The sequence below is a fragment of the Aquarana catesbeiana genome, linkage group LG03 (assembly GCF_042186555.1).
Source record: "Aquarana catesbeiana isolate 2022-GZ linkage group LG03, ASM4218655v1, whole genome shotgun sequence".
In the NCBI taxonomy this organism is placed as follows: domain Eukaryota; kingdom Metazoa; phylum Chordata; class Amphibia; order Anura; family Ranidae; genus Aquarana; species Aquarana catesbeiana.
In genome coordinates, this window is record NC_133326.1 from 46,994,471 (window position 1) to 47,021,284 (window position 26,814).

A 26,814-nucleotide genomic window follows, 5' to 3' on the forward strand; every position below is an offset into this window, starting at 1 on the left:
CTTCATCAATTGCCATACGGAAGGAGTTGTATATGTACTCCAATGCAGTTGCAATCTGCAATACGTTGGAAGAACCAAGAGAGCATTAAAAGTAAGGATACAAGAACATATACAAAACATACAAAATGGCTTTCCAAAACACAATGTGTCGAAACATTTTACATTGAAGCACAATAAAGATCCCTCACAACTCCAATTTTGGGGTATAGAAAAATACCAAAAAGCATGGAGAGGGAGCCACAAAATTAGAACAATTAGTCAGAAGGAATCCAAATGGATATATACCATGCGTACATTAACACCTGGGGGGATGAATGTAGAATTCGACCTGAATTGTTTTTTAAGTAATTTTTAAATTATTCCGTATTTTTTTTTTGTTTATTGATATTGTGGAGGAACATAGCCATTCTGTCCATTTATCTATTTTTCATCCATCTGGAGATTTTCAAAATAAGATGGCTATATTTAATTGTAGGCATAGCAATATTTCAATCAGATCATTATTTTTTATCTCATGATACACTCATTTACTTAACCTTTTCACTATTCTATAATTAATATTTTTAAACTATTTTATTAACCATTTGAATAATTTTTAAATATATTGTATATTTACTACTATGACGCATAAATACATGTACTCTTCTATGTAATAGTTGCTGGCCCTGTAAAATGTAAAATATTAATTACATTGTATAAACTTTGGGTAACATCAATTGTAATGACCCCACCATCAAGAATACTTATTGGTTTTATTCAAAAATATCAGTCTTCTCACCAGACAGACGCTACGTGACTATACCGATCACCAATCTCACTAACAAAGTGAAATATCAACTACTGAGAGTTTTTACACCATAATTTGTAAATATTTAAAAAATGCTTTAATCTTATATGACAAGCTAGCTGACGAAGTATTCTAATCTTTAAATACGCTGTCGGTCTCATACCTACATTGCGGACACTAGACCAACAAAAAATGGCCGATTGGAACCTTACCATTAATTTACCTCTATAACATACTCCAACAAAATGGCCGCAATGTTTACATATCGCGGACTCTGAAAAAATGGCCGCTAAACTACTTCCGGGAATGAAGCAATAAAGGCTTGGCCCAATAGGCAATCAGGTACCCCAGATGAAGTTGTGAGAAGCAACGTAACGCGTAGGGATTGGCCGGGAAGAGCCACGACCGGAAGTGACGTGAGAAGGCGAGGAACAACGCCTAATTTGTTCCCTGTGTTATTTTAATCTTCTTTGTGTAAGAGTCTATGCTACCATGTTTTAATACACACGTTTTAGATCTGACATACTGCACTATTGGAGGCTTTTTTTATCCTCCTTGTCCCCTCTCTTATACTGAGGTACCTCCCTGCATTATATGATTGGACAACACATCACTGCACCCTGAGAAGGAATACTGCTCAATATACCATCCAGAGATACCATATTGACCATCCAGAGAAGTCAGTGGATCCCCCTAGTGGTGACTGCATATTATTGTTATCAGTGAGGTAAGAGTACTGGGAGACCAGATTGTTAAGGGAGCCATAACAGGATTATTGGGAATCATCACCTGCACCTGTTTCAACAACCACAGAACCCCATCACTCCCCATTCACTACAATAATTACTGTTTTTTTTTTTTGTCACTGTTTTTGTTTGAAATGTAAAGTGAATTCATATTTATTGTAGTTTGACCTTCACTAGGATATTTATATTTAACTATATTTTTACACACACTAGGCCATTTACACTTTATTTACACTAAGAACAGTGTGATTATACACGATAAGAGTAATATTCATTATTTACACAAAAAAATTTATATATATTTTTTTTTTTTTCATTTTTCTTCGTCATCACCGATAGATATTAACACATCACTTAGTTTAATTCCACCTTGAATATTATAAACACTCTCCTTATGCTCATAGGTTATTTTACGTCCTATTACCACTTGCGCGAAATCACTTTATTGATTTTAAACATTTGATATGTTTTCTATTGTAAAATAAGAGTTGCAAATCATTGCATTCGGTTTTTATGTAGATTTTACACAGCATCCCAACTTGGAAATTGGGGTTGCAAAAAGGATGGATGACATCGAAGAATATCTTACAGGTGATATTTAGTAGCGGACAACTCTGCATCTGAGTGTACAGACCCTTTTATTGCTACTTTGAATAGTCTACTTATATAACATGGACATGCAGCATTTTACAATGTAGGTACATTACAAAATGTTAGCAAAAAATAAATACAGTGTAAGAACAATCAAAAACAATCAAAAATATCATGAGAAGTCTGTTCATATTATTCTGTAATATAAAAAAAATAATTAAGTGTACCTAAAGGCAAAATGTTTTTTTAGTTTTCGATAGAGTGGAGAGGGATTAGAACACCTGTCAGGATTTTTTTGCTGTCTGGGCCCCCGTTAAGGAGATTCACCCTCTCTATTTGTCCTGTTTACTATTATCATTGAAAGTAAAAGAAAATCACAAATTTTGGTTTGTTCCCAGGTAAGGAAATCTTCCAATAGGTGCACTAGTTCTGGTGACACTGGTGACACCCTGGGTTTCCCTCAATTTTCTCTCACTTCCTGTTTTGGCTATGGTACCGGAAGTAAAGGGAAATCTTCCCTATGGGACACAGATGGTAAAAAAAAAAAAAAAGAAAACAATGGGGTTACAACCCTCCTTTACTCTATCCAAAATGAAAAAAATTGCCTTTGGTTCTACCTTAAATTGTTGGTTTGTTTATGGACTGGGGAGGAAAACAGAGCACATGATGACAAAATTTACATGAAAGTGGTATTAAACCCAAAAACAAAAGAATATTAAATTGCAGTTGAAGTTTTCTTTTTAGGCTTTTTTCCTTTCTTTTCACCTGGTGATCTGGCCTGTTTTTCAACTTCCTTTAACAGATCAAGCTGTCCAGCAAAAAAGCAAAAGTGGTAGGCAGAGGGTAGAGACAAACCATTTACCACTGACAGGGATGTGCTTACAATTGTCAGATTTTTTTCACTTATATAAAACCTTTACCCCAAAAATGAAAAAAAAATCTTAAAAAGTATTAGCTGGAGTTCGACTAGTGGAACTTCACTCTCCCAATAAACACTGATTATTTATAATCCTCATGCTGCTAGCATTAGTAAATAGATAGGAAAGTATATCATATTTACTTGTTTTAAACTTGTTTTCTTACATTTCTTAAGTTACTTCTTGGTTTCATGCCTAGGCAAATTATGTCATACATCCCAGGAGAGGAGGAGAGGAAGAGGGCTTTTTTCAGCTAAGCACATCCTCCTGCATGCATGCGTGAGCTATGGGTAGATGGATTCCAGGAAGTAAGTGCTACATGACTCATTTGCCTTCACTCAAGAGGGTCACAGCTAGAAAAGCTAGGGGAGGTTTTTCAAAGTTTTCAACAAAATAAGACATGGACGGATGGGGGAGTTTGTGGTGCTGTAAAGTTCCGCTTTAATTTATTAGTCAAATCCATCTAAATCTGCTAGTGCATCTAACACTACCCTTTCCTCAGCAGCTGCTCTCCTAAGGTGTCTCTGTTGCTCTTCCATCCAGAGTGGATTTTGTTGTCGGAGAGTTTGAAAACCAGATCTCAAATTTTGTGCGACTGAAATTCCGATGGAAACTGTCCGATGGAGCCTACACACGGTCGGAATTTCCGACAACAAGTGTGTACGCGGCATAAGACAGGAAATGTGTTACTGACCAGATCCCCAGGTGAAAAAGCCCACAAAAATGAAAACGACTGCAGCCTCCACAATAAATAATTGGGAAATTGCAATATATTACATTTTGGTTGTTGGATTTAATACCGCTTTATGTAGATAAAGTTCTGGTCAGAACAGACCTCAAGACCTTAGTGATGCAAGTCAATGATTCTTACCACTGTGGCCCCATTGCAAAATATGACTTACCTGTACCTCTTCCTCATTGTGGTGATTCTATTGAGTGGTAGATGATCCAGAGGAGCGTTACCACATCTACCAGAAAACATATCAAATACTGGAGTTAAATAAATTGAAGATAGCAGTTTTAAGTCTTAAAAAATCCTAGATATTATTTAAAGTGGATGTAAACCCAATGTCATCCTTTCTAAACTACTGCCATAGGGGTTATCTATAAGGATATACACGCCTCCTGCATGTATCTTTACCTGTCAAATGTCTCCCTTCTTGTCTGTTATGAGACCCGAAAAACTGCAGATTCTGTGGGCGGGGTCTGTTGTCTGGAGCTCGGTGGGTGGAGTCGTGATGTCAGTAGACTCCCCGCCCACCTCTACACTCCCCTTGTCAATCTGCATTTTCTCCTGTGTATTTCTTACACTGAACTTCTGCTATGATCTCTAACATCCAGTGAAAAGACAGGAAAGTAACCACATGACTTCAGCATGCCAAATCATGCTGAGGTGTGGAACAGCCAATCCTTGCAGAGCTGCTGAAGAAAGAAGTGGGGGTAGAAATTAAAAAATAATGCATGTCTTAGGCTAGTGCACGAGATATGTAAATCACCTGTCACTCACAGCAAGTGGGAGGATTTGACAAAGTTTTTCTCTGTTTGTCAAGTTTTATCTCACTGAACAATAAAAGAGGATTGCTCAGAGCTGGATTAACTCTTTGTGGCAAGACGGGGCTCAAATGATAGGAAATCTTATACTCTATATTACGATAAAAAAAAACAAAAAAAAAACGGGTTTACATCCACTTTAATTAGCATGCAAACATCCATTGTGATTTTACTGTCAGAGAAACCCGCAAGAAGTATTTTACTGAACTGTATATTCTGAAAATAATAATCACAAGTTTAAGCCCCCAGCTGTACATGTTGCATTGCCATATTACATCCAGGCCATACAGGTGCAGCATGGGGTACCTGCAAAGTGTCACCACAGCCATATTCTGCACTGCATGAGAAATCTGAAAGCAGGAGGATATCAGATGGATGGTTGGTGGATACGTGTAAATTATTTTAGTCTCTCTGTATTCTTGCAGTTTTCTGTTTTTTCTTTCAACAAAACAGACAAAATCGTGCTAAATAAGCACCCCTTTGTCCCCAGCTATACCCCCTGGACCGTTAGGACAGATCTGTTGTGTTCAAGCAAGTTGGTCAATATAAAGACAGCAGATGGTACATGACCTTGAATCACACTGCCAAAGTCTCACAAGGAAACTGCAAGCCACCACCATTTGCAACTCATCACAAGGGAACAATGTAAGTAGCACAGACAGGTAATTTAAGAGATACTGAAGTGTTTGTCAATGCAAGGAAATGAGGATGAATGCTTTTAGTAAAGAACACCTTTTTTGGAACTAAGAAATGTTTTAGGGTCTATCAAAACTCATCTATTTTCCAGAAGCAAAACAGATGCCTTTTACTGCGTGAAAATGTGTTTAAAGTAAAATTTCAATTCTTTCCCATGTGGGAATACTCACATCTATGATCTGCAGTTTAGTGTGCTCTTAAAGGGTAACTCTATCACCCCATTCACAGCTACATGTGCATTACCACATACATTGCAATTCATGTGTGTTTAGGTGTAAATAGGTGCCAAAGTTGAATGTTTTATAATCTGTGATCTTACATTATTATTATTGTTACACAGGATTTAAATAGTGCCAACAGTTTACACTTTACAACATGAGGGCAGACAGTATAGTTACAATACAAGTCAATACGCAAAGGTGATGTTTTTATTATTATTATACAGCATTTACAGTGCCTTGAAAAAAGTATTCATACCCCTTGAAATTTTCCACATTTTGTCATGTTACAACCAAAAACATAAATATATTTTATTGAGATATGATAGACCAACACAAAGTGGCACATAATTGTGAAGGTAAATGAAAAACGGTTTTCAAACTTTTTTACAAATAAATATCTGAAAAGTGTGGCGTACATATGTATTCAACCCCCTTTACTCTGATGCCCTTAACTAAAATCTAGTGGAACCAATTGCCTTCAGAAGTAACCCACTTAGTAAATAGCGTCCAACTGTGTGTACCGTATTTATCGGCGTATAACACGCACTTTTTCCCCTTATAATCAGTGGAAAATCGTGGGTGCGTGTTATACGCTGATCCCCCCGCACATACATAGCCGAGTGTACTCGGCTAGCTCTGCTCACAGTCATGCCCAGTCCTGCCCTATGATGGACATTAAACAGGGACTGGGTATGACAGTGAGCGGAGCTAGCCGAGCCTAGCCGAGTACACTTAGCTACGTATGTATATCGGCGGCGCTCACAGTCCTGCCCAGTCCCGCCATTGGACCTGTGTTATGTCCATCCTAGGGCGGGACTGCGAGAGGAGCCGAGAGAAGCCGAGAGGAGCCGAGATACACAGGACCGGCTCTGTGTATCTTGGCGGCACCATATTTAAACTGCAGTGACACTGACAAGGCTGCAAATGACACTGACAAGGCTGCAGATGGACACTGACAAGGCTGCAAATGACACTGAAAAGGCTGCAGATGGACACTGATAAGGCTGCATTGATGGGCATTTAAATGTAAGTTTTTTTCCTAAAAAGTTTTTTTTCTTAAAATTCCCTCCTAAACTTGGGGTGCGTGTTATACGCCGATAAATACGGTAATTTAATCTTAGTATAAATACAGCTGTTCTGTGAAGCCCTTGTTAGAGAACCTTAGTAAACAAACAGCATCATGAAGGCCAAGGAACACATCAGACCAGTCAGGGATAAAGTTGTGGAAAAGTTTAAAGCAGGGTTAGGTTATAAAAAAAATATCCAAAGCTTTGAACATCTCACGGAGCACTGTTCAATGCATCATCTGAAAATGGAAAGAGTATGGTACAACTGCAAACCTACCAAGACATGGTCGTCCACCTAAACTGACAGGCCGGGCAAGGAGAGTACCTGCCTGGAGTTTGCATGTTCTCCCTGTGCCTGCGTGGGTTTTCTCCGGGTACTCCAGTTTCCTGCCACAATCCAAAGACATGCTGGTAGGTGAATTGGCTTCTGTCCAAAATTGGCTCTAGTATGTGAATTGGGGACCTTGGATTGTGGGCTCCTTGAGGGTAGGGACTGATGTGAGTGTGCGATGTATGTGTGGAGCGCTGCGTAAATTGACGGCGCTATAGGGGTACCTTAAATAAATAATAATATAATAGATGAGCATCTTAATGAGACATAATGTAGAGGGATAGGGGCAATTGTAGACACGCACCCACACTCACTCAGGTTGAACTGGATGGACTGGTGTCTTTATTCAACTGTACTAACTATGTAAACTATGAGAGCATTAATCAGAGAAGCAGCCAAGAAGATTATGGTAACTCTGGAGGAGCTGCAGAGATCCACAGCTCAGGTGGGAGAATCTGTCCACAGGACAACTATTAGTCGTGCTCTCCACAAATCTGGCCTTTATGAAAGAGTGGCAAGAAGAAAGCCATTGTTGAAAGAAAGCCATAAGAAGTGCCGTTTGCAGTTTGTGAAAAGCCATGTGGGGGACACAGCAAACATGTGGAAGAAGGTGCTCTGGTCAGATGAGAGCAAAATTTATCTTTTTGGCCTAAAAGAAAAATGTTATGTGTTGCGGAAAACTAACACTGCACATCACCCTGAACACACCATCCCCGCCATGAAACATTGTGGTGGCAGCATCATGTTGTGGGAATGCTTTTCTTCAGAAGGGACAGGGAAGCTGGTCAGAGTTTATGGGAAGATGGATGGAGCCAAATACAGGCCAATCTTAGAAGAAAAAATGTTAGAGTCTGCAAAAGAATTGAGACTGGGGTGGGGGTTCATCTTCCAGCAGGACAACAACCTTAAACTAACAGCCAGAGCTACAATGGAATGGTTTGAAAGCATATTCATATGTTAGAATGGGCCAGTCAAAATCCAGACCTAAATCCAATCGAGAATCTGTGGCAATACTTGAAAATTGCTATTCACAGACGCTCTCCACCCAATCTGACAGAGCTTGAGCTATATTGCAAAGAAGAATGGGCAAAAATTTCAATCTCTAGATGTGCAAAGCTGGTAGAGACATCCCCAAAAAGACTTGCAGCTGTAATTGCAGCGAAAGGCGGTTCTACAAAGTATTGACTCAGGGGGGCTGAATACAAATGTACCCCACACTTTTCACATATTTATTTGTAAAAAATGTTTAAAACCATTTATCATTTTCCTTCCACTTCACAATTATGTGCCACTTTGTGTTGGTCAGACACACAAAATCCCAATAAAATAGATTTACGTTTTTGGTTGTAACATGACAAAATGTGGAAAATTTTAAGGAGTATGAATACTTTTTCAAGGCACTGTATATAGTGCCAACAGTTTGCTAAGCGCTTTACAACAAGAGGGCAGACAGTACAGTTACAAAATAATTCAATACAGGAGGAATCAGAGGCCTTGCTCGTTAGAGCTTACAATCGAGGAGGGATGGATGTGCCTTTATTACCGTGCACCAAACCCACTGGATCCTAAAACATCACTTTTTTTATAAGTTAACTGCTTACACCGTGGCGGGGTGGCTCGTACAGGCACCGTAACGTACCTGCACCTTGCGGCTTTCTTCAGGGTTCAGGGCGTGCGCGTGTGCCCCCGCCCGCCAGCTCTGCTGTGATTGAACTTAGTCAGCAGATCCCAGCTAATGATTCATGGCTGGGACCTGCTGATCACCTGTGTCCAATCACAGCCCAGAGCCCTGCGTTGACAATTAACACTGGGCTCTGTACACAGGGACTGATCTCTCTGTTTCTTCCTGAAAAGCAGGGATAAGAAACAAAGAGCTATTTAGTAAAAAGCAGCCCGCATTACACATTTAACCCCTTGATCATCCAAGATGTTAACCCTTTACCAGCCAGTGTTATTAGTACAGTGACAGTGTATATTATTAGCACTGATCACTGTATTAGTGTCACTGGTGATATTAACGTCAGTTAGCCAGTTCCCACAAAGTGGGAAGTTCCCAGTTAGTGTCAGATTGCACACCACACTATCACAGTCCCACTATAAGTCGCTGATCACCACTATTACTAGTATAAAAAAATAAATAAATAACAATTCCGGTATATATGCCATCATTTGTAGATGCTATAACTTTTGCACAAACCAATTAATACAGTTATTGAGAGGTTTTTTTTTTAGTAAAGACATGTAGCAGAATACATTTTGGTCTAAATTTATGAAGAAATTAAATTTTTTGTTTTTTTGTATGCGATATGTTTTATAACAGAAAATATAAAATATTGAGATACCCTGAATTTGCGGCATTGAAAAATGCAGCATGCTCTTCTTTTTTTAACCGCGCTGAACTGCACTGCAATGATGTGAACAATATCCATAGGATTACCTTGATTTTTGGTGGTCTATGCAGTTGGAGTGGAGTTCAAAATGCAGCCAACTGCATGTGAAAGGGCTCTAAATGAACCTTGCTCTGTCCATAATCTTCTGTATAGGCCAAAAAAAACAATATACTTCTGTACTCTGAGAAAATATCAAATCAGAAAAGTGCTAACAAAACCCAAAGTCCCATAACCCAAACATGTTTTGCTATAACTGGCTTCATCAGGGGTGAAATTAGTTCACTGTGTGAAAAAGTGTGACCAAGAAAATCCATGTATAATGAAATAATAAAATATATAATTACTAAATAATTAAAAGTGAGCAATATAAATGTTAAATGGAGTGATGAATCTGACAGCATCCGGCTGCTATATTCACACACTTATTTTAAAAGTAAATAAAATAATCTCTGACTATATAAATGTGCTTTCCTATATTCAGTAAGGGATCATTTACATTTGCGCTAGACCTTTGAAGAATGATCTGCAGTGGACCAATTTTCAGGCATCTGACAGGCAGTGAAGAGGCATTGGGGTTTATTTACTGAAACTGGAGAGTGCAAAATCAGGCTCACTTCTGCACAGAAACCAATCAGTTTCTAACCTCAGCTTGCTATATTAAGCTTTGGCAATAAAACCTGGAAGCTGATTCTATGAAGAAGTGAGCCTGATTTTGCACTCTCCAGCTTTAGTAAATAAACCCCATTATGTTGTTGCCTTATTGCCTGGATTTAAACCCCTAAAAACCCACAGCAGGGCAGTGTGGCCCTATTCATTTGAATGGGTTGTGCTCAGCGGGCGGTGCTGCTCACCAAACGCGACAGCTGGGATCATTTTTGTTGCACCATATTTCAAAGCATAACAGCCATTGCATATGTATACCCCTGTAAGGCTGGCTTTGCAGCTTAGGGGGAGAGTTAAAAATGGAGCTTCAGCTGCGTGTTTTGACAGCCATCTGAAAGTGTAAGCTAAGCCTTAATCTACACTATATTACCAAAAGTATTGGGACGTTTGCCTTTACACGCACATGAACTTTAATGGCATCCCAGTCTTAATCCGTAGAATTCAATATTGAGTTGGCCCACCCTTTGCAGCTATAACAGCTTTAACTCTTCCACAAGGTTTAGGAGTGTGTTTATGGGAATGTTTGACCATTCTTTCAGAAGAGCATTTGTGAGGTCAGGCACTGATGTTGGACGAATAGACCTGGCTCACAGTCTTCACTCTAATTCATCCCAAAGCTGTTCTTTATGGTTGAGGTCAGGACTCTGTGCAGGTCAGTCAAATACCTCCACCCCAAACTCGCTCATCCATGTCTTTTTGGACCTTGGTTTTTGCACTGGTGTGCAGTCATGTTGGAACAGGAAGGGGCCATCCCCAGACTGTTCCCACAAAGTTGGGAGCATGAAACTGTCCAAAATATCTTGGTATACTGACTTCTTAAGAGTTCCCTTCACTGGAACTAATAGGCCAAGCCCAACCCCTGAAAAACGATCCCACATCATAATCCCCCCTCCACCAAATGATTTGGACCAGTGCACAAAGCAAGCTCCATAAAGACATGGATGAGCGAGTTTGGGGTGGGGGAACTTGACTGGCCTGCAAAGAATCCTGACCTCAACCCGATAGAACACCTTTGGTATGAATTAGAGGGGAGACTGCAAGCCAGATCTTCTCGTCCACATCAGTGCCTGACCTCACAAATGCGCTTCTAGAAGAAGGTCAAACATTCCCATAGACACACTCCTAAACCTTGTGGACGGCCTTCCCAGAAGAGTTGAAGCTGTTATAGCTGCAAAGGGTGGGCCAACTCAATATCGAACCCTACGGACTAAGACTGGGATGCCATTAAAGTTCATGTGTAAAAGCAGGCGTCCAAATACTTTTGACAATACAGTGTATCTCTGATACAACAGTTAATAAATGGGATTCCGTTTTTTTATACAAGTCACAACACAGCAGCAATATTTCAACACAAACATAAAAATTTATAGATATGTATTTTTTTAATAGATGAATACGACTTGCTGTGACTAGTCTATATGATACTGATGAGAGATCAACAGAAAATATTCAGACTGGCTTATAGCCTTTACACGTGTCTGTTCAGTGCTAATATTTCATGCTAAGGCCAGTAAGATCATTTTTTAGGTAGATGCCAACATTATTAATTAGCATGAGCAATGTTTGAAATTCCAGAGGGTCCGGCTTTTCACGGCAATGAAACAAGAACATTCAAAGCCGTCCCTAGAAGCCCTCTAATATTACTTCCAGCTCACAGTCATACAAGGCCCTTTAGCTCAACACTTAGCTATCATTCTTCCTGTATATTAAAATGAATTGCTAGATTTCAACAGAAAAGAGAGAGGAAATTATTCTGATTACAACTTTCAGCGAATAAATACACTGGTGGCTATGGTACTCTCAGTGAAAAGTTATTTAAAGGCATCGTAGCGCAAATATAATTTCTACTATAAATCTATTAAGCACACCCAGTAAAAAAAAAAAACTGCTTATCTACATGTGTCTGTAGAAGCAAAGATTGAAAGAAGAGCTCTGGTGTAACTGAAAATCCAGATATAGTTTTAAAATTAAGAACTGCTACAACCATAATTATTAATAAAGCGGTTCTACAAGCTCAAGGTTTTTTACCTTAATGCATTCTAGTCCCCCCCCCCCCCCCCCAAATACTTACCTGAGCCCCATCTCGATCCAGTGATATGCATGAGAGCAGCGGTTCTCCCGGGTCTCTCTCTCCTCACTGGCTTACACAGCAGTGGTGGTGGTGGTGGTGGGGGGGACCCAAAAACAAGAGGATCAGGACTGCTCTGTTCAAAACCATTAAAGCAGTGTTCCGCCCACAGCTTCAAAAATGAAAAGCCAGCAGCTACACATACTGCACCTGCTGGCTTTTAATAATAGGACATTTACCTGTCCTGGAGTCCAGCGATGTCGGCACCGCAGCTGATGTTTCCATCAGCTGTCGGGTGCATGCCGCCGCCATTGCGGGTAAGGGAACCCGGCAGTGTAGCCTTACGTCAGTGTAGCTCCTACTGGCCCGGTGGCAGGGGGAGGAGGAGGGAGCTGAGCGGTGACATCATGGGCAGCAGCCCAGACTCCCGGAAGTGGAAACAGGATACCTGTCAAAGATACCTGTCAGGTGATACAGAGGGTATTAACCATTCTAAACATAAACAAATACAGCAGGACTCTTCCCCCTCTTCTTCTCTCCCTCTTTTTCTCTCTCTCTTAAGTCCCCCCCTATTCTCTGCAGTCTACCCATTCTCTTTCTTTTTTCTGTGTATTCTTCTCTGAGACTCCTGATTGTAAGGAGTCGGTCTAGTGACGATGGTTACTACGATACAGAATAAATAAGAAAGAATAAAAAAAGGGGGAAAAAAACAGAAATTAAAATTATTTTTCTTTCTTATTCACATTAATATGCTGTTGATTTACGAATGTATGCACCCCTTTATGTTGCTTGGGTTTTTTTTTTTTTTTGAGCTTTTACCTACCAAATAATATACTCTGGGACATTGATTGACTTTTTTTTTTCTACAAGGTACCACTGCTGTTTTTCCTCTCTTATTCTTTTATTGCACTGGCGAATACTGTTTCACGTATATAACATCCCTTTGTTGGGATCTTCCTCTCCATCTTATGTTTGATGTAACCATCACATTGTGGCACTTATCTGCTGTAATTACTTTTCTATCAATAAAAACTTTGTAAAAGAAAAAAATAGAGCAGATGCTGCTCCTAATTAACAAAAGGGTACAAGCAAATCTTCCATCTTTTATAAAAAGAATTCACATACATCAGAATATTATTACCTCAGCCGGCAAATGAATGAACGCCGGGATCCCATACACATTCGCATTGAGGATTGTTGCCCTTCTTTCTTCACTGTACCGGTTTTCAAGTCCAAAATCCGTCCTAAGCAAAAAAATAAAAATAGAATGATTCATTTTCCTTCTCAGTTTCCTATTAAATTAACATTTTCATCAAGCTGTCTTTTAAAGAATGCTCATGTTTCTGTTAATAAGTTACCGCAGGAGAACTTTTCTAGACATATGACATATATAGCGTCTAAAGTGTTTTCTAACAATCCGTCTGCTCCCTTGAAATAATTCATTTTAATGGTGACTTTAAACCTTCTATGGTCAGCACATAAACAAGTGTGATGCAGTCTTCCACCTGTCATGTTAATAAAATAATTTTTCCAACTGCCTGCACCCTCAGCTCATGGTGGTGAGGAAAATGCCATTGTCCTGGCCCACCCTTTCCTCTTTGATGATGGAATGTATGCTAACATATCACACAATGGCAACAGAAAAATAACGGCTTCTTTTGGCACTGTACACACACAGTCCGTACAGACATACATAAACAGAGAAGTCAGAAAAAAGGGTATAGTAAATATTAAATATTGAAATTTGCATTGTTGATTCTGGCCAGGAGGTAGAGGTTTAGATTCCTTTTCATTTGTCTCCTTTTCTCGTCACTTGAAAAAAAGGCTCCGGTTTGCTCATAAACTCAAGCTGAGCTCGACACAAACACACACATATACACAAACTTAGAAGTAAATCAGAAAAGTGACCTATTCTTATCAGGCAGCTCAATTTCAGGTTTTAATCAGTCCAAGCAAGCATCCAGGCAAGCAGCAACTGCTATTTAATCTTGATTTCGTTTCACTATGTTGCCAGGGTCCAACTTTCTAAATTCCACCAATGCCATTCCACTGACCAGTGACAGTGTGTTATCTGACCACCGAAATATTTTCACTGGACAAAGAAATAACGGTAAGCGGGGTCTAGCAAAGACATCAGAGGAAGTCAAGCTCCAGCTTGGCAGGAGAGAGGCGTAGAAGTTTTTCTGGGTTATAAAGTTGATAGCAGACAGTTTGTTGAATCTGCTTTTCGGCCCCTTTCGCACTGGTGGATTCCCCCAGAAAATCTGCCTGCTCAGCAGTGGAGCTCTCCGCTGATCCCAGCTGAGGAGGTGGATAACAGGTCCATGTTCACTTTTCTAATGCAGAGCAGACACGGACACAGCCCACTGTACTCTATGGGCTGTCGGATGGAAACGGACCACCAGCCTGGACTTGCTATGCTTTGGACTTGCTATACTGCTTTGCTAATAAAAAGCTCAGGACAAACCTGATTGGACTGTTCCTAGATGTCCCTTTGTCATCCATGGTTTACTTGCCAATACCTGTGTCCCTTATACATGTTATTGCTTAATACACAATGATGGCTAATATGCATAATAAAATGCAGCCACATCCTGTGCAAAACTGCATGTCCCCAAAAATGCTTGTTCTCTATAGAGAAGCCGTGATCTCTTTGCAGAGGTCTGACACGCCTAGAGATGTAAAATTTCACGAAATTTTGAAGCCATGGGAAAAAAAATGTTTTCTTCCCATTTTTTTCCAGTAGTTTTACAATTTGAATTTCATTTTGTTACACTGGGAAAGTGAAGTGCAGTGCATATAAATGTATTATACTTGAAATAAATGTACAGCCTATTAAGTAAATGAACAAATTTTTGCTTTTTAAAACTATATTTTTTATTACAAGTTGAAAAACAAGGACTGTATATGATAAGAGCATTTCACCTATACTGTACACGAGAACACGTGACCACCCCCCTTCCCCTCATAATAATTCAGAAACTTCTTGCCAATATGGATTTTCAGTTATCGACAATGCTGATCCAGAAGTATATATTGCGATATATTGTTCCCCAGATTTTTCAGGTGTAATTTCCTCTACAAATGAAGAGATTGTGTATTTTCTGCTGGTGAAGAAACACTTTGTGATGATCTAGAAGCAGCAGAAAGAGTGTTTCTGGAATGAGAACTCTTGAGGAAAAAGCTACTCGCACTTTCATTCTGGTCCTCATCATTTCATTCCATAAAATATTTATTTATTTATTTATTTTTATATATTCCATAAAAAATGTCTTTAGGGCGCCTCTGGCTTTCTAGAATTCTAGATGTTGGTCTCACCATTTTACTGAGAGGAAGAAAACAAAAAACAATTTACTGACCAGACTATAGGGAAACATTATGCTGGGATGGTGGAGATCATTATTACAAATCCTTTGAAGGTTATAAAGATGAACTAATTTGTCAGACAAATTTACCCAATTACTTGTCAATTAAGGCCTGAGAGGACAGAAACTACTTTATCCCAACAAACACCCCACTGTAGGAGGTACAAGTTGGAGCCCACAAGCCTTTCCCCTGCAATACCACTTAGTAGCAAAGATGCATGCTTTTCTTGTTTGAGAAGTACAGTGTTACTTGAACTGTATTCCAGGATTTGCTTGTCTTCAGCTGAGAGAACATGCAATAATTTAGGACTTTACATAGTCACAGAAATCTTTCATTAAGGTCTTCATGTTATATAGTTTGAATACCATGTCATAGATATATTACTTATCATTGTAAAAGCACATATTTCACACTTCTTTTTTTCCAGTTTTTTTTCTGGGCCTTCCCATCTTTAGACATGCCCCCTGCTGAGGCAGAGCTGGAGCTCGTCGAACCGTGGGTATCATAATGCTGATTGGTAAGATAAGCTTTGCTGATTACAGAGCAATAGGTCTGACTCAGTAGGCTGACTGCAACAAGACCACTGCCTTCCCCACAGACAACAAGGATCCCACTATGCAGCTGCTGACAAGAGCCAGATTTTTCCATTTTAGGCTGTGGCTGCTTCACAAAGAAAACAAACTGTAAGACGCTAAACACCTTTTGTTTTGATGTACCTGTAAGGTATTTGGCTAATTGAAACTATCAGTTTAAATAGACTTTAAGATTCATGGATAATGTCTTCTTAGAATGCAACTATTGTTTCTCGTCTTCCTGGCTGATGGTGTACACAGACATCTGATTTCATTTGGACTTTCAGTAGCAGAATAAAAGATGAGATTTCTACTACATGTTTTGTTAATTAATTAGACTGTGGTTATAAAACCAAACTGTGTGTGACATATGGCTTGGGTGAGCCCTAGCCAGGCTTTTCCTGTTATGAGTGGTATTGGTTAGAAGAACAAGTGTCTGGCATGGTACAACCAGCTGTGACAGATTATCTGAGTTCACAGGACAGTCCCTAAAAACCTAGTGCAGGACAAACCTGCTTGGACTGTTCCTGGGCATGGTTTACTGCTGCCATTACCAATTGAGCCTTTCGCCTTAGTTATTGTATAATAAACTATGCTGGGTAATATGCTGGCATTTTATAAATTATTAATGATAATGACAACTATTACCATTTACCTATAGCTGAGTTGTTTTCCATTACACACCTTAATCATCAGGAAATTATACTGATTAAAAAAAAAAAAAAAAAACTTTCAATTGAAATTAGCTAAATACATTTCAAGTTCATTAAATAAAGGTGTGCAAAAATCTTAGATTTTTTTTTTCTTTAATACAGTCACAGCCTGAGCTAAAAAAAAAAAGCATGCCTGCAGGATCCCTTGCTTTCTGTGCAAGGAAGCAATGATCTCTTTGTAGAGATAAGACACAGCCCCCCTGAGTTAGAGCAAGAACTCTCCAATCAGTGGGAAGCATGAGATATGCTAATTGTAGAGCTATAGGTCTATAGGGGGTGTGTCAAACCTCTGCAATGGGAACACTGCTTCCAAGCAGAGAGCAAGGGCCTCACTCTGCAACTGCTGGCAGGGGTCAGGCTCTTCTCCTCAGGCTGCGGCTGCTTTAGAAATAAAATGAACTGTAAGTGCTCGTTTACATTAGCCACTCGCTAAAACGGCATTGTTCTAGCATGTGGGCTGGTGTTCCTTTTGCTGGGCAGTAGTGCACTGTTTATATTCCTTTTGTTTTTTCATTTAAGTCTAGTCCCTGCAACCTGTGCCATCCAATGAGCTGCAGAAAAATGTAGCATGTCTGCATTTTTCAACACAGCACAACAGGTCAGCATTGTTGTGTGAACGGGGACCATGGAAAGCAAACATTTTTATGTGCCATTGTGGTAGCCTATTTTAATCAAGTGCAGAAAAAAAACACAGAACGGGCCCTGGAACATTGAACACCTTTTGATTTGATGCACCTGGAATGTATTTAGCTATTTATAAACTGAAGGTTTAAGGCTGGGTTCACACTGGTGCGACACGACAGCCGTCCTACTTTGGATCCGACTTTGCCCTGCGACATGAAGCCGGCATGTGTCCGACTTTCAATGAACGGGGATCCGACTTGGATCCCCGCCAATGCCGGCACTGTGTTTGGTATGAATCTTTAGGGGGGAACTCCGCGCCAAATTTTAAATAAAAAACCGGCATGGGTTCCCCCTCCAGAGGCATACCAGGCCCTTGGGTCTGGTATGGACCTTGAGGGGAACCCCCTACGCCGAAAAAACGGCGTGGGGGGTCGCCCCCAATCCATACCAGACCCTTATCCGAGCACGCAGCCCGGCCGGACAGGAATGGGGGTGGGGACGAGCGAGCGCCCCCCCCCCCTCCTGAACCGTACCAGGCCGCATGCCCTCAACATGGGGGGTGGTGCCTTGGGGGAGGGGGGCGCGCTGCGACCCCCCCACCCCAAAGCACCTTGTCCCCATGTCGATGAGGACAAGGGCCTCTTCCCGACAACCCTGGCCGTTGGTTGTCGGGGTCTGCAGGCGGGGGGCTTATCGGAATCCGGGAGCCCCCTTTAATAAGGGAGCCCCCAGATCCCGGCCCCCCACCCTATGTGAATGAGTATGGGGTACAGCGTACCCCTACCCATTCACCTAGGAAAAAAGTGTCAATTTAAAAAAAAACACTACACAGATTTTTAAAGCATTTTATTAGACAGCTCCGGGGGTCTTCTTCCGACTTCGGGGGTCTCTCCGGTTCTTCTCCACGCTCTCCGGATCTTCTGCCGGGCTCCTCCGCTCTCTTCTGCTCTTTTGCCGCTCTTTTGCTAAAGCGGAGGAGCCCGGTCTTCGGTCTTCAATCTTCTGCCTTCTGCCTTCTGCCTTCTGCCTTCTGCCTTCTGCCTTCTGCCCTCTTCTCCTGATGTTGACACGACGCTCTCTGGAGCTAGAATGCTCTCTGTGCGCTCTGCTCTGACTTATATAGGCGGTGACCCCGCCCCCTTATGCCGTCACAGTCCCTGGGCATGCTGGGACTGTGACGTTTTAGGGGGCGTGGTCATCGGGTGATGACCACGCCCCCTAAAACGTCACAGTCCCAGCATGCCCAGGGACTGTGACGGCATAAGGGGGCGGGGTCACCGCCTATATAAGTCAGAGCAGAGCGCACAGAGAGCATTCTAGCCCCAGAGAGCGTCGTGTCAACATCAGGAGAAGAGGGCAGAAGGCAGAAGGCAGAAGGCAGAAGGCAGAAGGCAGAAGATTGAAGACCGAAGACCGGGCTCCTCCGCTTTAGCAAAAGAGCGGCAAAAGAGCAGAAGAGAGCGGAGGAGCCCGGCAGAAGATCCGGAGAGCGTGGAGAAGAACCGGAGAGACCCCCGAAGTCGGAAGAAGACCCCCGGAGCTGTCTAATAAAATGCTTTAAAAATCTGTGTAGTGTTTTTTTTTTAAATTGACACTTTTTTCCTAGGTGAATGGGTAGGGGTACGCTGTACCCCATACTCATTCACATAGGGTGGGGGGCCGGGATCTGGGGGCTCCCTTATTAAAGGGGGCTCCCGGATTCCGATAAGCCCCCCGCCCGCAGACCCCGACAACCAACGGCCAGGGTTGTCGGGAAGAGGCCCTTGTCCTCATCAACATGGGGACAAGGTGCTTTGGGGTGGGGGGCCGCAGCGCGCCCCCTCCCCCAAAGCACCAACCCCCCATGTTGAGGGCATGCGGCCTGGTACGGCTCAGGAGGGGGGGGGGCGCTCGCTCGTCCCCACCCCCATTCCTGTCCGGCCGGGCTGCGTGCTCGGATAAGGGTCTGGTATGGATTGGGGGGGACCCCCACGCCGTTTTTATCGGCGTAGGGGGTTCCCCTCAAGGTCCATACCAGACCCAAGGGCCTGGTATGCTCTTGGAGGGGGAACCCATGCCGGTTTTTTATTTAAAATTTGGCGCGGAGTTCCCCCTCAAGAACATCTGAGCACAAGTCGCGTGCCAAAGTCGGATCATGCAAGACGGCAATCCGACTTTGATCCGACTTCAATGATAGTCAATAGACTGAAGTAGGATCAAAGTCGGACCAAAGTAGTACAGGGAGCATTTCTAAAGTCGGAACGACTTGTGTCGGACCAGTTAGGACGGCTCCCATAGGGAAACATTAAATTTCACACGTCATGCGACATGAGCTCCCAATGTCGGAGCGTTTGTCGGACCAGTGTGAACCCAGCCTCATTGTACCATTTACATACCGTATTTATCGGTGTATAACACGCACTTTTTTCCCCCTGAAAATAGGGGGAAAATCACGGCAGCGTGCCTCGGAGGTGAAGGAGGGGGACGAGTGCCGCCAGAATTCACCGAGCCGTCATCTCCTCTTCACTCGGCTCTCCACTCAGCTCTCACGTCACACACAGTCCCGCCTCCGCCACCGTCATTGGACCAGTGTGCTGTCTATCACAGGAGCTGGTCCAATGCTGATGGCGGAGGCGGGACTGTGTATGTGACTGCCAACTGAGAGACGAGTAAACAGGAGATGATGGCTTGGTGATTTCCTGCGAGAGATGAGAGATGGTGAGGCTTAATCAGGCAGCTGCATTGATGGCGTAGATCAGGCTGCAGATTGGCACAGATCAGGTTGCATTGAGGCTGCAGATTGGCACAGATCAGGCTGCATTGAGGCTGCAGATGGGCACAGATGAAGCTGCATTAATGCTCACTGACCATTATTTTGCTTCAAAGTACATTATTTTTTTAAAAAGTTTTTTCTTCCTGAAACTTCACTCTTAAATTGGGGCGCATGTTAAACGCCTGTGCGTTTTATACACCGATAAATACAGTATATGAATAATGTCATTTTAGACTTTGATTTTTTTTTTCTTTTCATTTTCCTGGCTGCTGGTGTACACAGACATCTGTTTTAATTAGATTTTTCTATAGAATTTCTACTACATGTTTCATTAAATATTTAGCCTGTGGTTATAAAACCAGAACTATGTGGGACACGTGGCTTGGGTGAGCCCTAGCCAAGCCTTTCCTGTTATCTGCAATGCTGGTTAGAAAAACACATGTCTGGCATAATACAAACAGCTGTAACAGAATAACAGAAGAAAGTCATTATAAGCCTATACTGTATATCGAGAGCCTTATCTGCTAATATAGTAGTAATTGTGTATATAGATGGCTCCAGAGAAGCTAGATTGTACAGAGCTATCACTGCAAAATTGATCACATACTATTAAAGTGTTAGTATAACCATAATATAAAAATGTAGATGTTGTTTGTCATTATCAATACAATAATTATCTATATGCTAATTTTTATCATTTATTTTTATTATTCTCCTTTTTTTCAAAATGACCTGGTAATCCTGCAAGCAGCTTCTACTTCCTTTGTTATGATGACAACGAGAAGACCAGGTTACTCTCTGGTTTCTCGTTGTCAATCCCTTCTGGGCTTTGTCCAAAATTCGTGTACTGGACAACGTATGACCATACAGCATCTGAACATGCTACTAGTCTGCCTGTGATTATACAGGATGGCATGCTCTAAGGGAGGGATCGCCAAACTATGGCCCTCCAGCTGTTGTGGAACTACACGTCCCATGAGACATTGTAAAACTCTGACATTCATAGATGTGTCTAGGCATGATGGGAATCGTAGTTCTTGAACAACTGGAGGGCCATAGTTTGGAGACCCCTGCTCTAAGGTATAGATTGACAGCAGCTCCTGTAGGGAGTAGCGCTGTTAATAAAGAAGTGAACAGTGCTATAGAGCTTCTGAGACATGACATTGGCCGAGCATTGCTTTGAGGCTTTACTTACAGCCATCAGAGTTAGAGGGAAAAGAGTGGATAAAGAGGTCACGTGACTATGCAGAGAAAAGTGCTAAAGTAGGTATTTATTGGTATTTTTTGCATTCCACTAGCATTTCCAGCAGCGACCATCTTGTAACATTTACTTTCTGGAAGCAGTCTGCTCTTAGCTCCAGCAGAAGGGTATGCTTAGCTGAGAAAGCCATCCTCTTAAATGGCCATGAAGACTCCTGGGATGTAAGACGTTATGTTGGCCTAGGCCAGAAACCAGAAACCAAAAGCAAGGAAATATAATATACCATTCTATCTATGTATTTACCAATGCCAGCAGCATAAGGATTAAAAATAGTTAATGTCGACTGAGAGAGTTTAGTTCTACTTTAAAATGGTAGCAGGTAAAATCGCTTACTAAGTATTTTCTATATTATTTGTACAGCCATTTTCGTCCCATATATGCCAAGTCCATTAGAAAGTGGTCTATCTATCACCACTGACTTCTTTACTATTTTCTGTTACAGAGTAAAATCCCTAGGTTCACTATGTATAGGTCACATCAGTTAGGAGATGATGTAGAAACAAAGTCATCAGAGGTAAATTCCACCAGTAAAGTCCACCATAAAACCTTAGGAATCAGTAGATAGATCCAGTCAGATCTGCAGTGTTACCTAGCTGATAATATCTATCCCATTCTACACCAACTCATTCAGCGGTGCGCGGTGTGGAAAGTGCTGCCACTGACCCCGGTGGGGAGGGTGAACTTGATCAAAATGTCCTTCCTCCCTAAATTCCTATATGCCTTTCGTCACACCCTGGTCCCCATCCCAAACTCATTCTTTCTCAAATTAGACCAAACTATCACCTCCTTTGTATGGGCGGGGGCAACACCCAGGGTAGCTAAACAAACTTTGCAGCTTTCGCTTACGGAGGGAGGCCTATCCCTGCCAAATTTTAGGAAATACTATTGGGTGGCACTACTGGTCACCGTGCGCTGGTGATTTGCTCAAGATAACACTAACCCAGCGGTCAATCTGGAGGCGGCGATTTTAGGCTCATACTCTGAGCTCAGTAATCTGGTTTACAGGGGTCCGAGATACAGCCCTCAAGTCACTACATCTATGAAAACAACGGTAAAGGTATGGCAGCAGGTTTCTTCATATCTTACCAATGGGAATACTATCTCCCCGCATACCCCGTTGTGGGGTAACCCAACAATGCCGCACCTCCAATCTGTTCCGGACCCTCAGGTCTGGGCCAGACACGAGGTCCATACATTGCGTCATATATTTAGAGAGGGCCAACTTCTCTCTTTTGCAGAATTGAAGACTAGATATAACCTACCCTCGTGGATGTTCTTCCGTTTCTTGCAACTGAGACATGCTGTTCGAGCGCAGTTCCCGCATGGAATAGAACTATCTACTCACTCAGTTGAATCCCTGTTGATGACCGATCATCTAGACCGAGTATTATCCTCCATATATCTTAGACTTACATGCAAAGACACTTCCAAAATGCTTCCCCTTTTCAATAAATGGCAGCTAGACATCCCGGCCCTGACTGAGGAAGACTGGTCAGAAGGTCTGCAGCAATGCATCCCTTTCATGATTTCAGCAAAGGACAGGTTTGTGCAGCTAAAGTTTCTTCATAGGGTATATTATACCCCACAAAGATTATCCAAAATTTACCCGGGGCTTGATGATGGGTGCCCCAAATGCAGACAGTCGGGGATTTTCTTTCACGTAGTATGGTCGTGCCCGGTCCTCCAGACTTATTGGCGCGAAATAGTAACGGATATAAACGGTGTGGCGGGGCTACATTTAGACGTTGATCCGATGGTGTTCCTCTTGGATATCACAGATAATTTGGCTACGGCCAAATATACCAAACTTTTTGTGTTCTATGCAGCCTATTAGGGAGAGGAGGAGGGAGATCTTGTTGCGCTGGAAGTTACCTGACCCCCCCACTGTTAAGACATGGAGGGCACAGGTAAATGCGGTGCTGCCACTATATAAGCTCACCTACATGGGCAGGAACTGTCTCAAAAAGTTTGACAAAATTTGGGCGGCTTGGGTTGAAACTCGACATTTGGCAGTGTGAATACACCTAGAGGTTGTGTCCTGGGAGGCTGGCTGGCTGGAAGCAGGTGTGGAGACCGTACCCCTAATTATAGATGGTGCCGGTATATGGCGGTGTTGAAACATGCAAGTGTAAGTGAGTTCCTCCGGACTCCTACTTCTTTTTATTTTCTTCATCAACCTCTCCCTCTCACTTCTTTTCTTTTGGGAATTTAATTGTTGCTTTTCTTTTCTTCTCCCTCCTCCCACTTTCCTTCCCCCCTTCCCCCTCCTATCCCTAATGGCTCTTTCTTCTACCCCTTCTTCAACTCTCCTCTACTTCTCTGGCTTCCCCCTTCTGACCCCCCCCCCCTCTCTTCCTAACAAACTATTCCTAGGTCATGTGGTATCCCACGCAAGATAGAACTAACACCATCAAGGATAAACTGAATCAAAGGTTGATGCCATATTCAGTGAGGATGAGAATGGGTTCCCTTTGTGTATTACTAATAAATTCTACCTATGGATAAGACATGTGGATGGCAATAGGCCCTGACCCAAATTTGCATCTGAGTCTGTATCACCCCAATCTGTGTTAATTGTTTTCATATTTTCCTGTACGTAAATTATGCTCATCATCTTCAAGTGTAATGTACAGTTTATTCAATAAACATTTCCTGTGTTAAAAAAAAAAAAAAAGAAATCAGTAGATACCAGTGCCCATCCAAAATTGCAATATCAGTCTGGTTGTACCCTATAAACAGAGGCGGCTCTCTAATTAGGCAAATTGGGCGGTCGCCTAAGGCCTCGCGCTCACAGGGGCCTCGGGACCGTCTAATCTGCTCTTCCATGTGACCCCCTCTTCATCCCCATCCCTCTCTTCCCCCTCTCTCTCCCCGCTCTTCATCCCCATCTCCTGCCTTTCTCCCCCTCCTCTCTCCTCCCCTCCATCCCCATCCCTCTCTCTTCCCTCCTCTTCCGCCTCTCTCTCCCTCCTCCCCTCTCTTCATCCCCATCTCCCTCCCCCTTCTCCCGCCTTTCTCCCCCTCCCCCCCTCCTGTCCTCCCCCCCCTCCTCTCTTCCCCCCCTCTCCCCCCTCCTCTCTCCCCCCCTCTCTTCCCCCCCTCCCCTCTCCCCCCCTCCTCCCCCCTCCTCTCTTCCCCCCTCCCCCCTCCTTCCCCCTCTTCTCTATCCCCTCTTCCCCCCTCCTCTCTTCCCCCTCTTCCCACCCTTCCCCCTCCTATCTTCCCCCTCTTCCCCCTCCTCTCTTCCCCCCTCCTCTCTTCCCCCTCTCTCCCCCTCTCTTCGCTTCCCCCACTCTCTCTCCCCCCTTCCCCCGCTCTTTCTCCCCCACTCCACCGCTCTCTCTCCCCCCCTTCCCCCGCTCTCTCTCCCTCCCTTCCCCTGCTCTCTCTCCCTCTCCCCTCTCTCTCTCCTCTGTCCCCCTCTCCTCCTATTCCCCTCTCTCTCTCCCCAATCTTCTCTCTCTCTCCTCCCTCTCCTCCTCTCACCCCTCCCCCATTCTCTCCCCCTCCTCCCTCTTCATCCTCATCCCTCTCACTCCCCCCTCCCTCTTCATCCTCATCCCTCTCACTCCCCCCTCCCCTCTCTCCCTCTTCATCCTCATCCCTCCCCTCTCTCTCCCCCCTCTCCTCTCTCTTCCCCCCTCTCTCTGTCCCCATCTCTCTTCCCCCCTATCCCCTCTCATCTCCCCTCTCACCCCCTCTCTCTCCCCCACTATCGCTCTCTCTCCCTCTCTCCCCACCTCTCGCTCCTCCCCTCTCCCCACTCTCTCCTCTCCCCCCCTCTCCTCCTCTCCCCCTCTCCTCCTCTTCCCCTCTCTCTCTCCCCAATCTTCTCTCTCTCCTCTCTCCCCTCTCCTCCTCTCACCCCTCCCCCATTCTCTCCCCCTCCCTCTTCATCCTCATCCCTCTCACTCCCCTCTCCCCTCTCTCTCTTCATCCTCATCCCTCTCACTCCCCTCTCTCCCCCCTCTCCTCTCTCCCCCCTCTCCTCTCTCTTCCCCCTCTCTGTCCCCATCTCTCTTCCCCCCTCTCACCCCCTCTCTCTCCCCCACTATCGCTCTCTCTGTCTCTCTCTCTCCCCACCCTCTCTCCTCTCCCCCCCTCCCCCCCTCTCTCTCTCCCCAATCTTCTCTCTCTCCTCTCACCCTCTCCCCCATTCTCCCCACCTCTTCATCCTCTTCCCTCTCATTCCTCTCACCCCCCTCCTCTCTCTCCCTTCTCTCTCCCCCCTCCCTCTTCACCCCTCTTACTCCCCTCTCTCTCGACTATCCCCTCTCTCCCCACTATCTCGCTCTCTCTCTCCCCACCTCTCGCTCCTCCCCTCCCTTTCTTCTCCCCTTTCTCTTACCTATCTTTCCACTCCTCACTCATCCCTCTCTTTGTCTCTCACCCCCACACTATTTTGCTCCCCTTTTCTCTCTTTCTCCCCACCTCTCTCCCTCCCCCCCTTCCCCCCTACTCTCTCACATATTTTCCTACTTCCCTCTTTCTCTCCTCTCTTTTCCTGATGCTGCGGTACAAAGAAATTCAGCTAGTGCTTTTCTGTATTCAGGTTCACTGACCATAGTAAATGCATTGGCTGTGTCCACAGCAGGTATGGGGCATATGTTTAGGAAAATAGATGATGGATCCATGGCCTTTGTTAGGTAATGTGAAATTTGGGCATAACGTAGAGCTATCTAGTAAGTGCCGTTCACTATACAGAAGGAGCTTGTGTTACAGTGCATATCCTGGTGTGATATGATCCAATGACATGCTGGAATCCTTGAGGACTGGCCATGTGTGAATTGCCATTTCATTGTACACTGTACAATGCAATGTATTCATTTTTACTGCTTGAATTATTTTTATTTTTATGAGTGGGGCCTCATGTATAAGTTTTGCCTAAGGCCTCACAAAGCCTAGAGCCGCCTCTGCCTATAAAGTGGACCTAAACTAAAACAATGAAGATCTGCTGTCTTATAGACATCTAGAAATGTTTATTGTACTAATCAGTACCCAAAAGAATTTCTTTTTGACTTGAATACCTTCTGAAAAAAAAAGTGGTGCAATTACTGTGCCTAGGCACTCCTGCACCTCTAGCCTCATAGCTGTACCTGAAGAGCTGCAGCACAAGGATATCCCCAAAGCCCTTCCTCTGCCAAGATTTTCAGCTGCACACAGAGAGAAAGCATAGAATAACGAATGGTAAGTTAGTTATGGAGAAAAGATGAGCTGGAAGGAGCCTATAGTCCAGCCTTTCTTATCCTTTTAACCCCAAAGAAGTCCTTGAAATATTTTTCAGGTCTCAGGGAATCCCAGCTAAAATGAATTAATTGAGAACCAGTTGAAAGAAGGTCCCTTAAACTGGTGATCAGTGGGAATGGCCCCTTTACAGTGGTGGTCAGAATGCCACCTTTACAGACAGCTAAAAAGATCATTGGTGCCATGCCACTGGTTCTGCCAAGTACCATTTAAATCGGAACTATCCAAGTACTAATAGAGGGTCAATCAGCGAC

The 26,814-nt window shown here is 43.2% G+C and overlaps 1 protein-coding gene across 4 annotated transcripts in view; it reads right to left on the bottom strand.

Annotated features, from left to right (window-relative positions):
• The window catches only part of ARNT2 (aryl hydrocarbon receptor nuclear translocator 2), a 199,302-nt gene that overhangs the window by 77,189 nt on the left and 95,299 nt on the right, over positions 1-26,814 (bottom strand). For all 4 annotated transcript variants that reach the window (XM_073618473.1, XM_073618474.1, XM_073618475.1 and 1 more), the window contains 2 exons: positions 13,170-13,272; positions 3,944-4,009 (listed from right to left, as the gene is read on the bottom strand). In XM_073618473.1, coding sequence (XP_073474574.1) covers positions 3,944-4,009; positions 13,170-13,272 — 169 coding nt within the window. The remainder of the gene's footprint in view (positions 1-3,943; positions 4,010-13,169; positions 13,273-26,814) is intronic.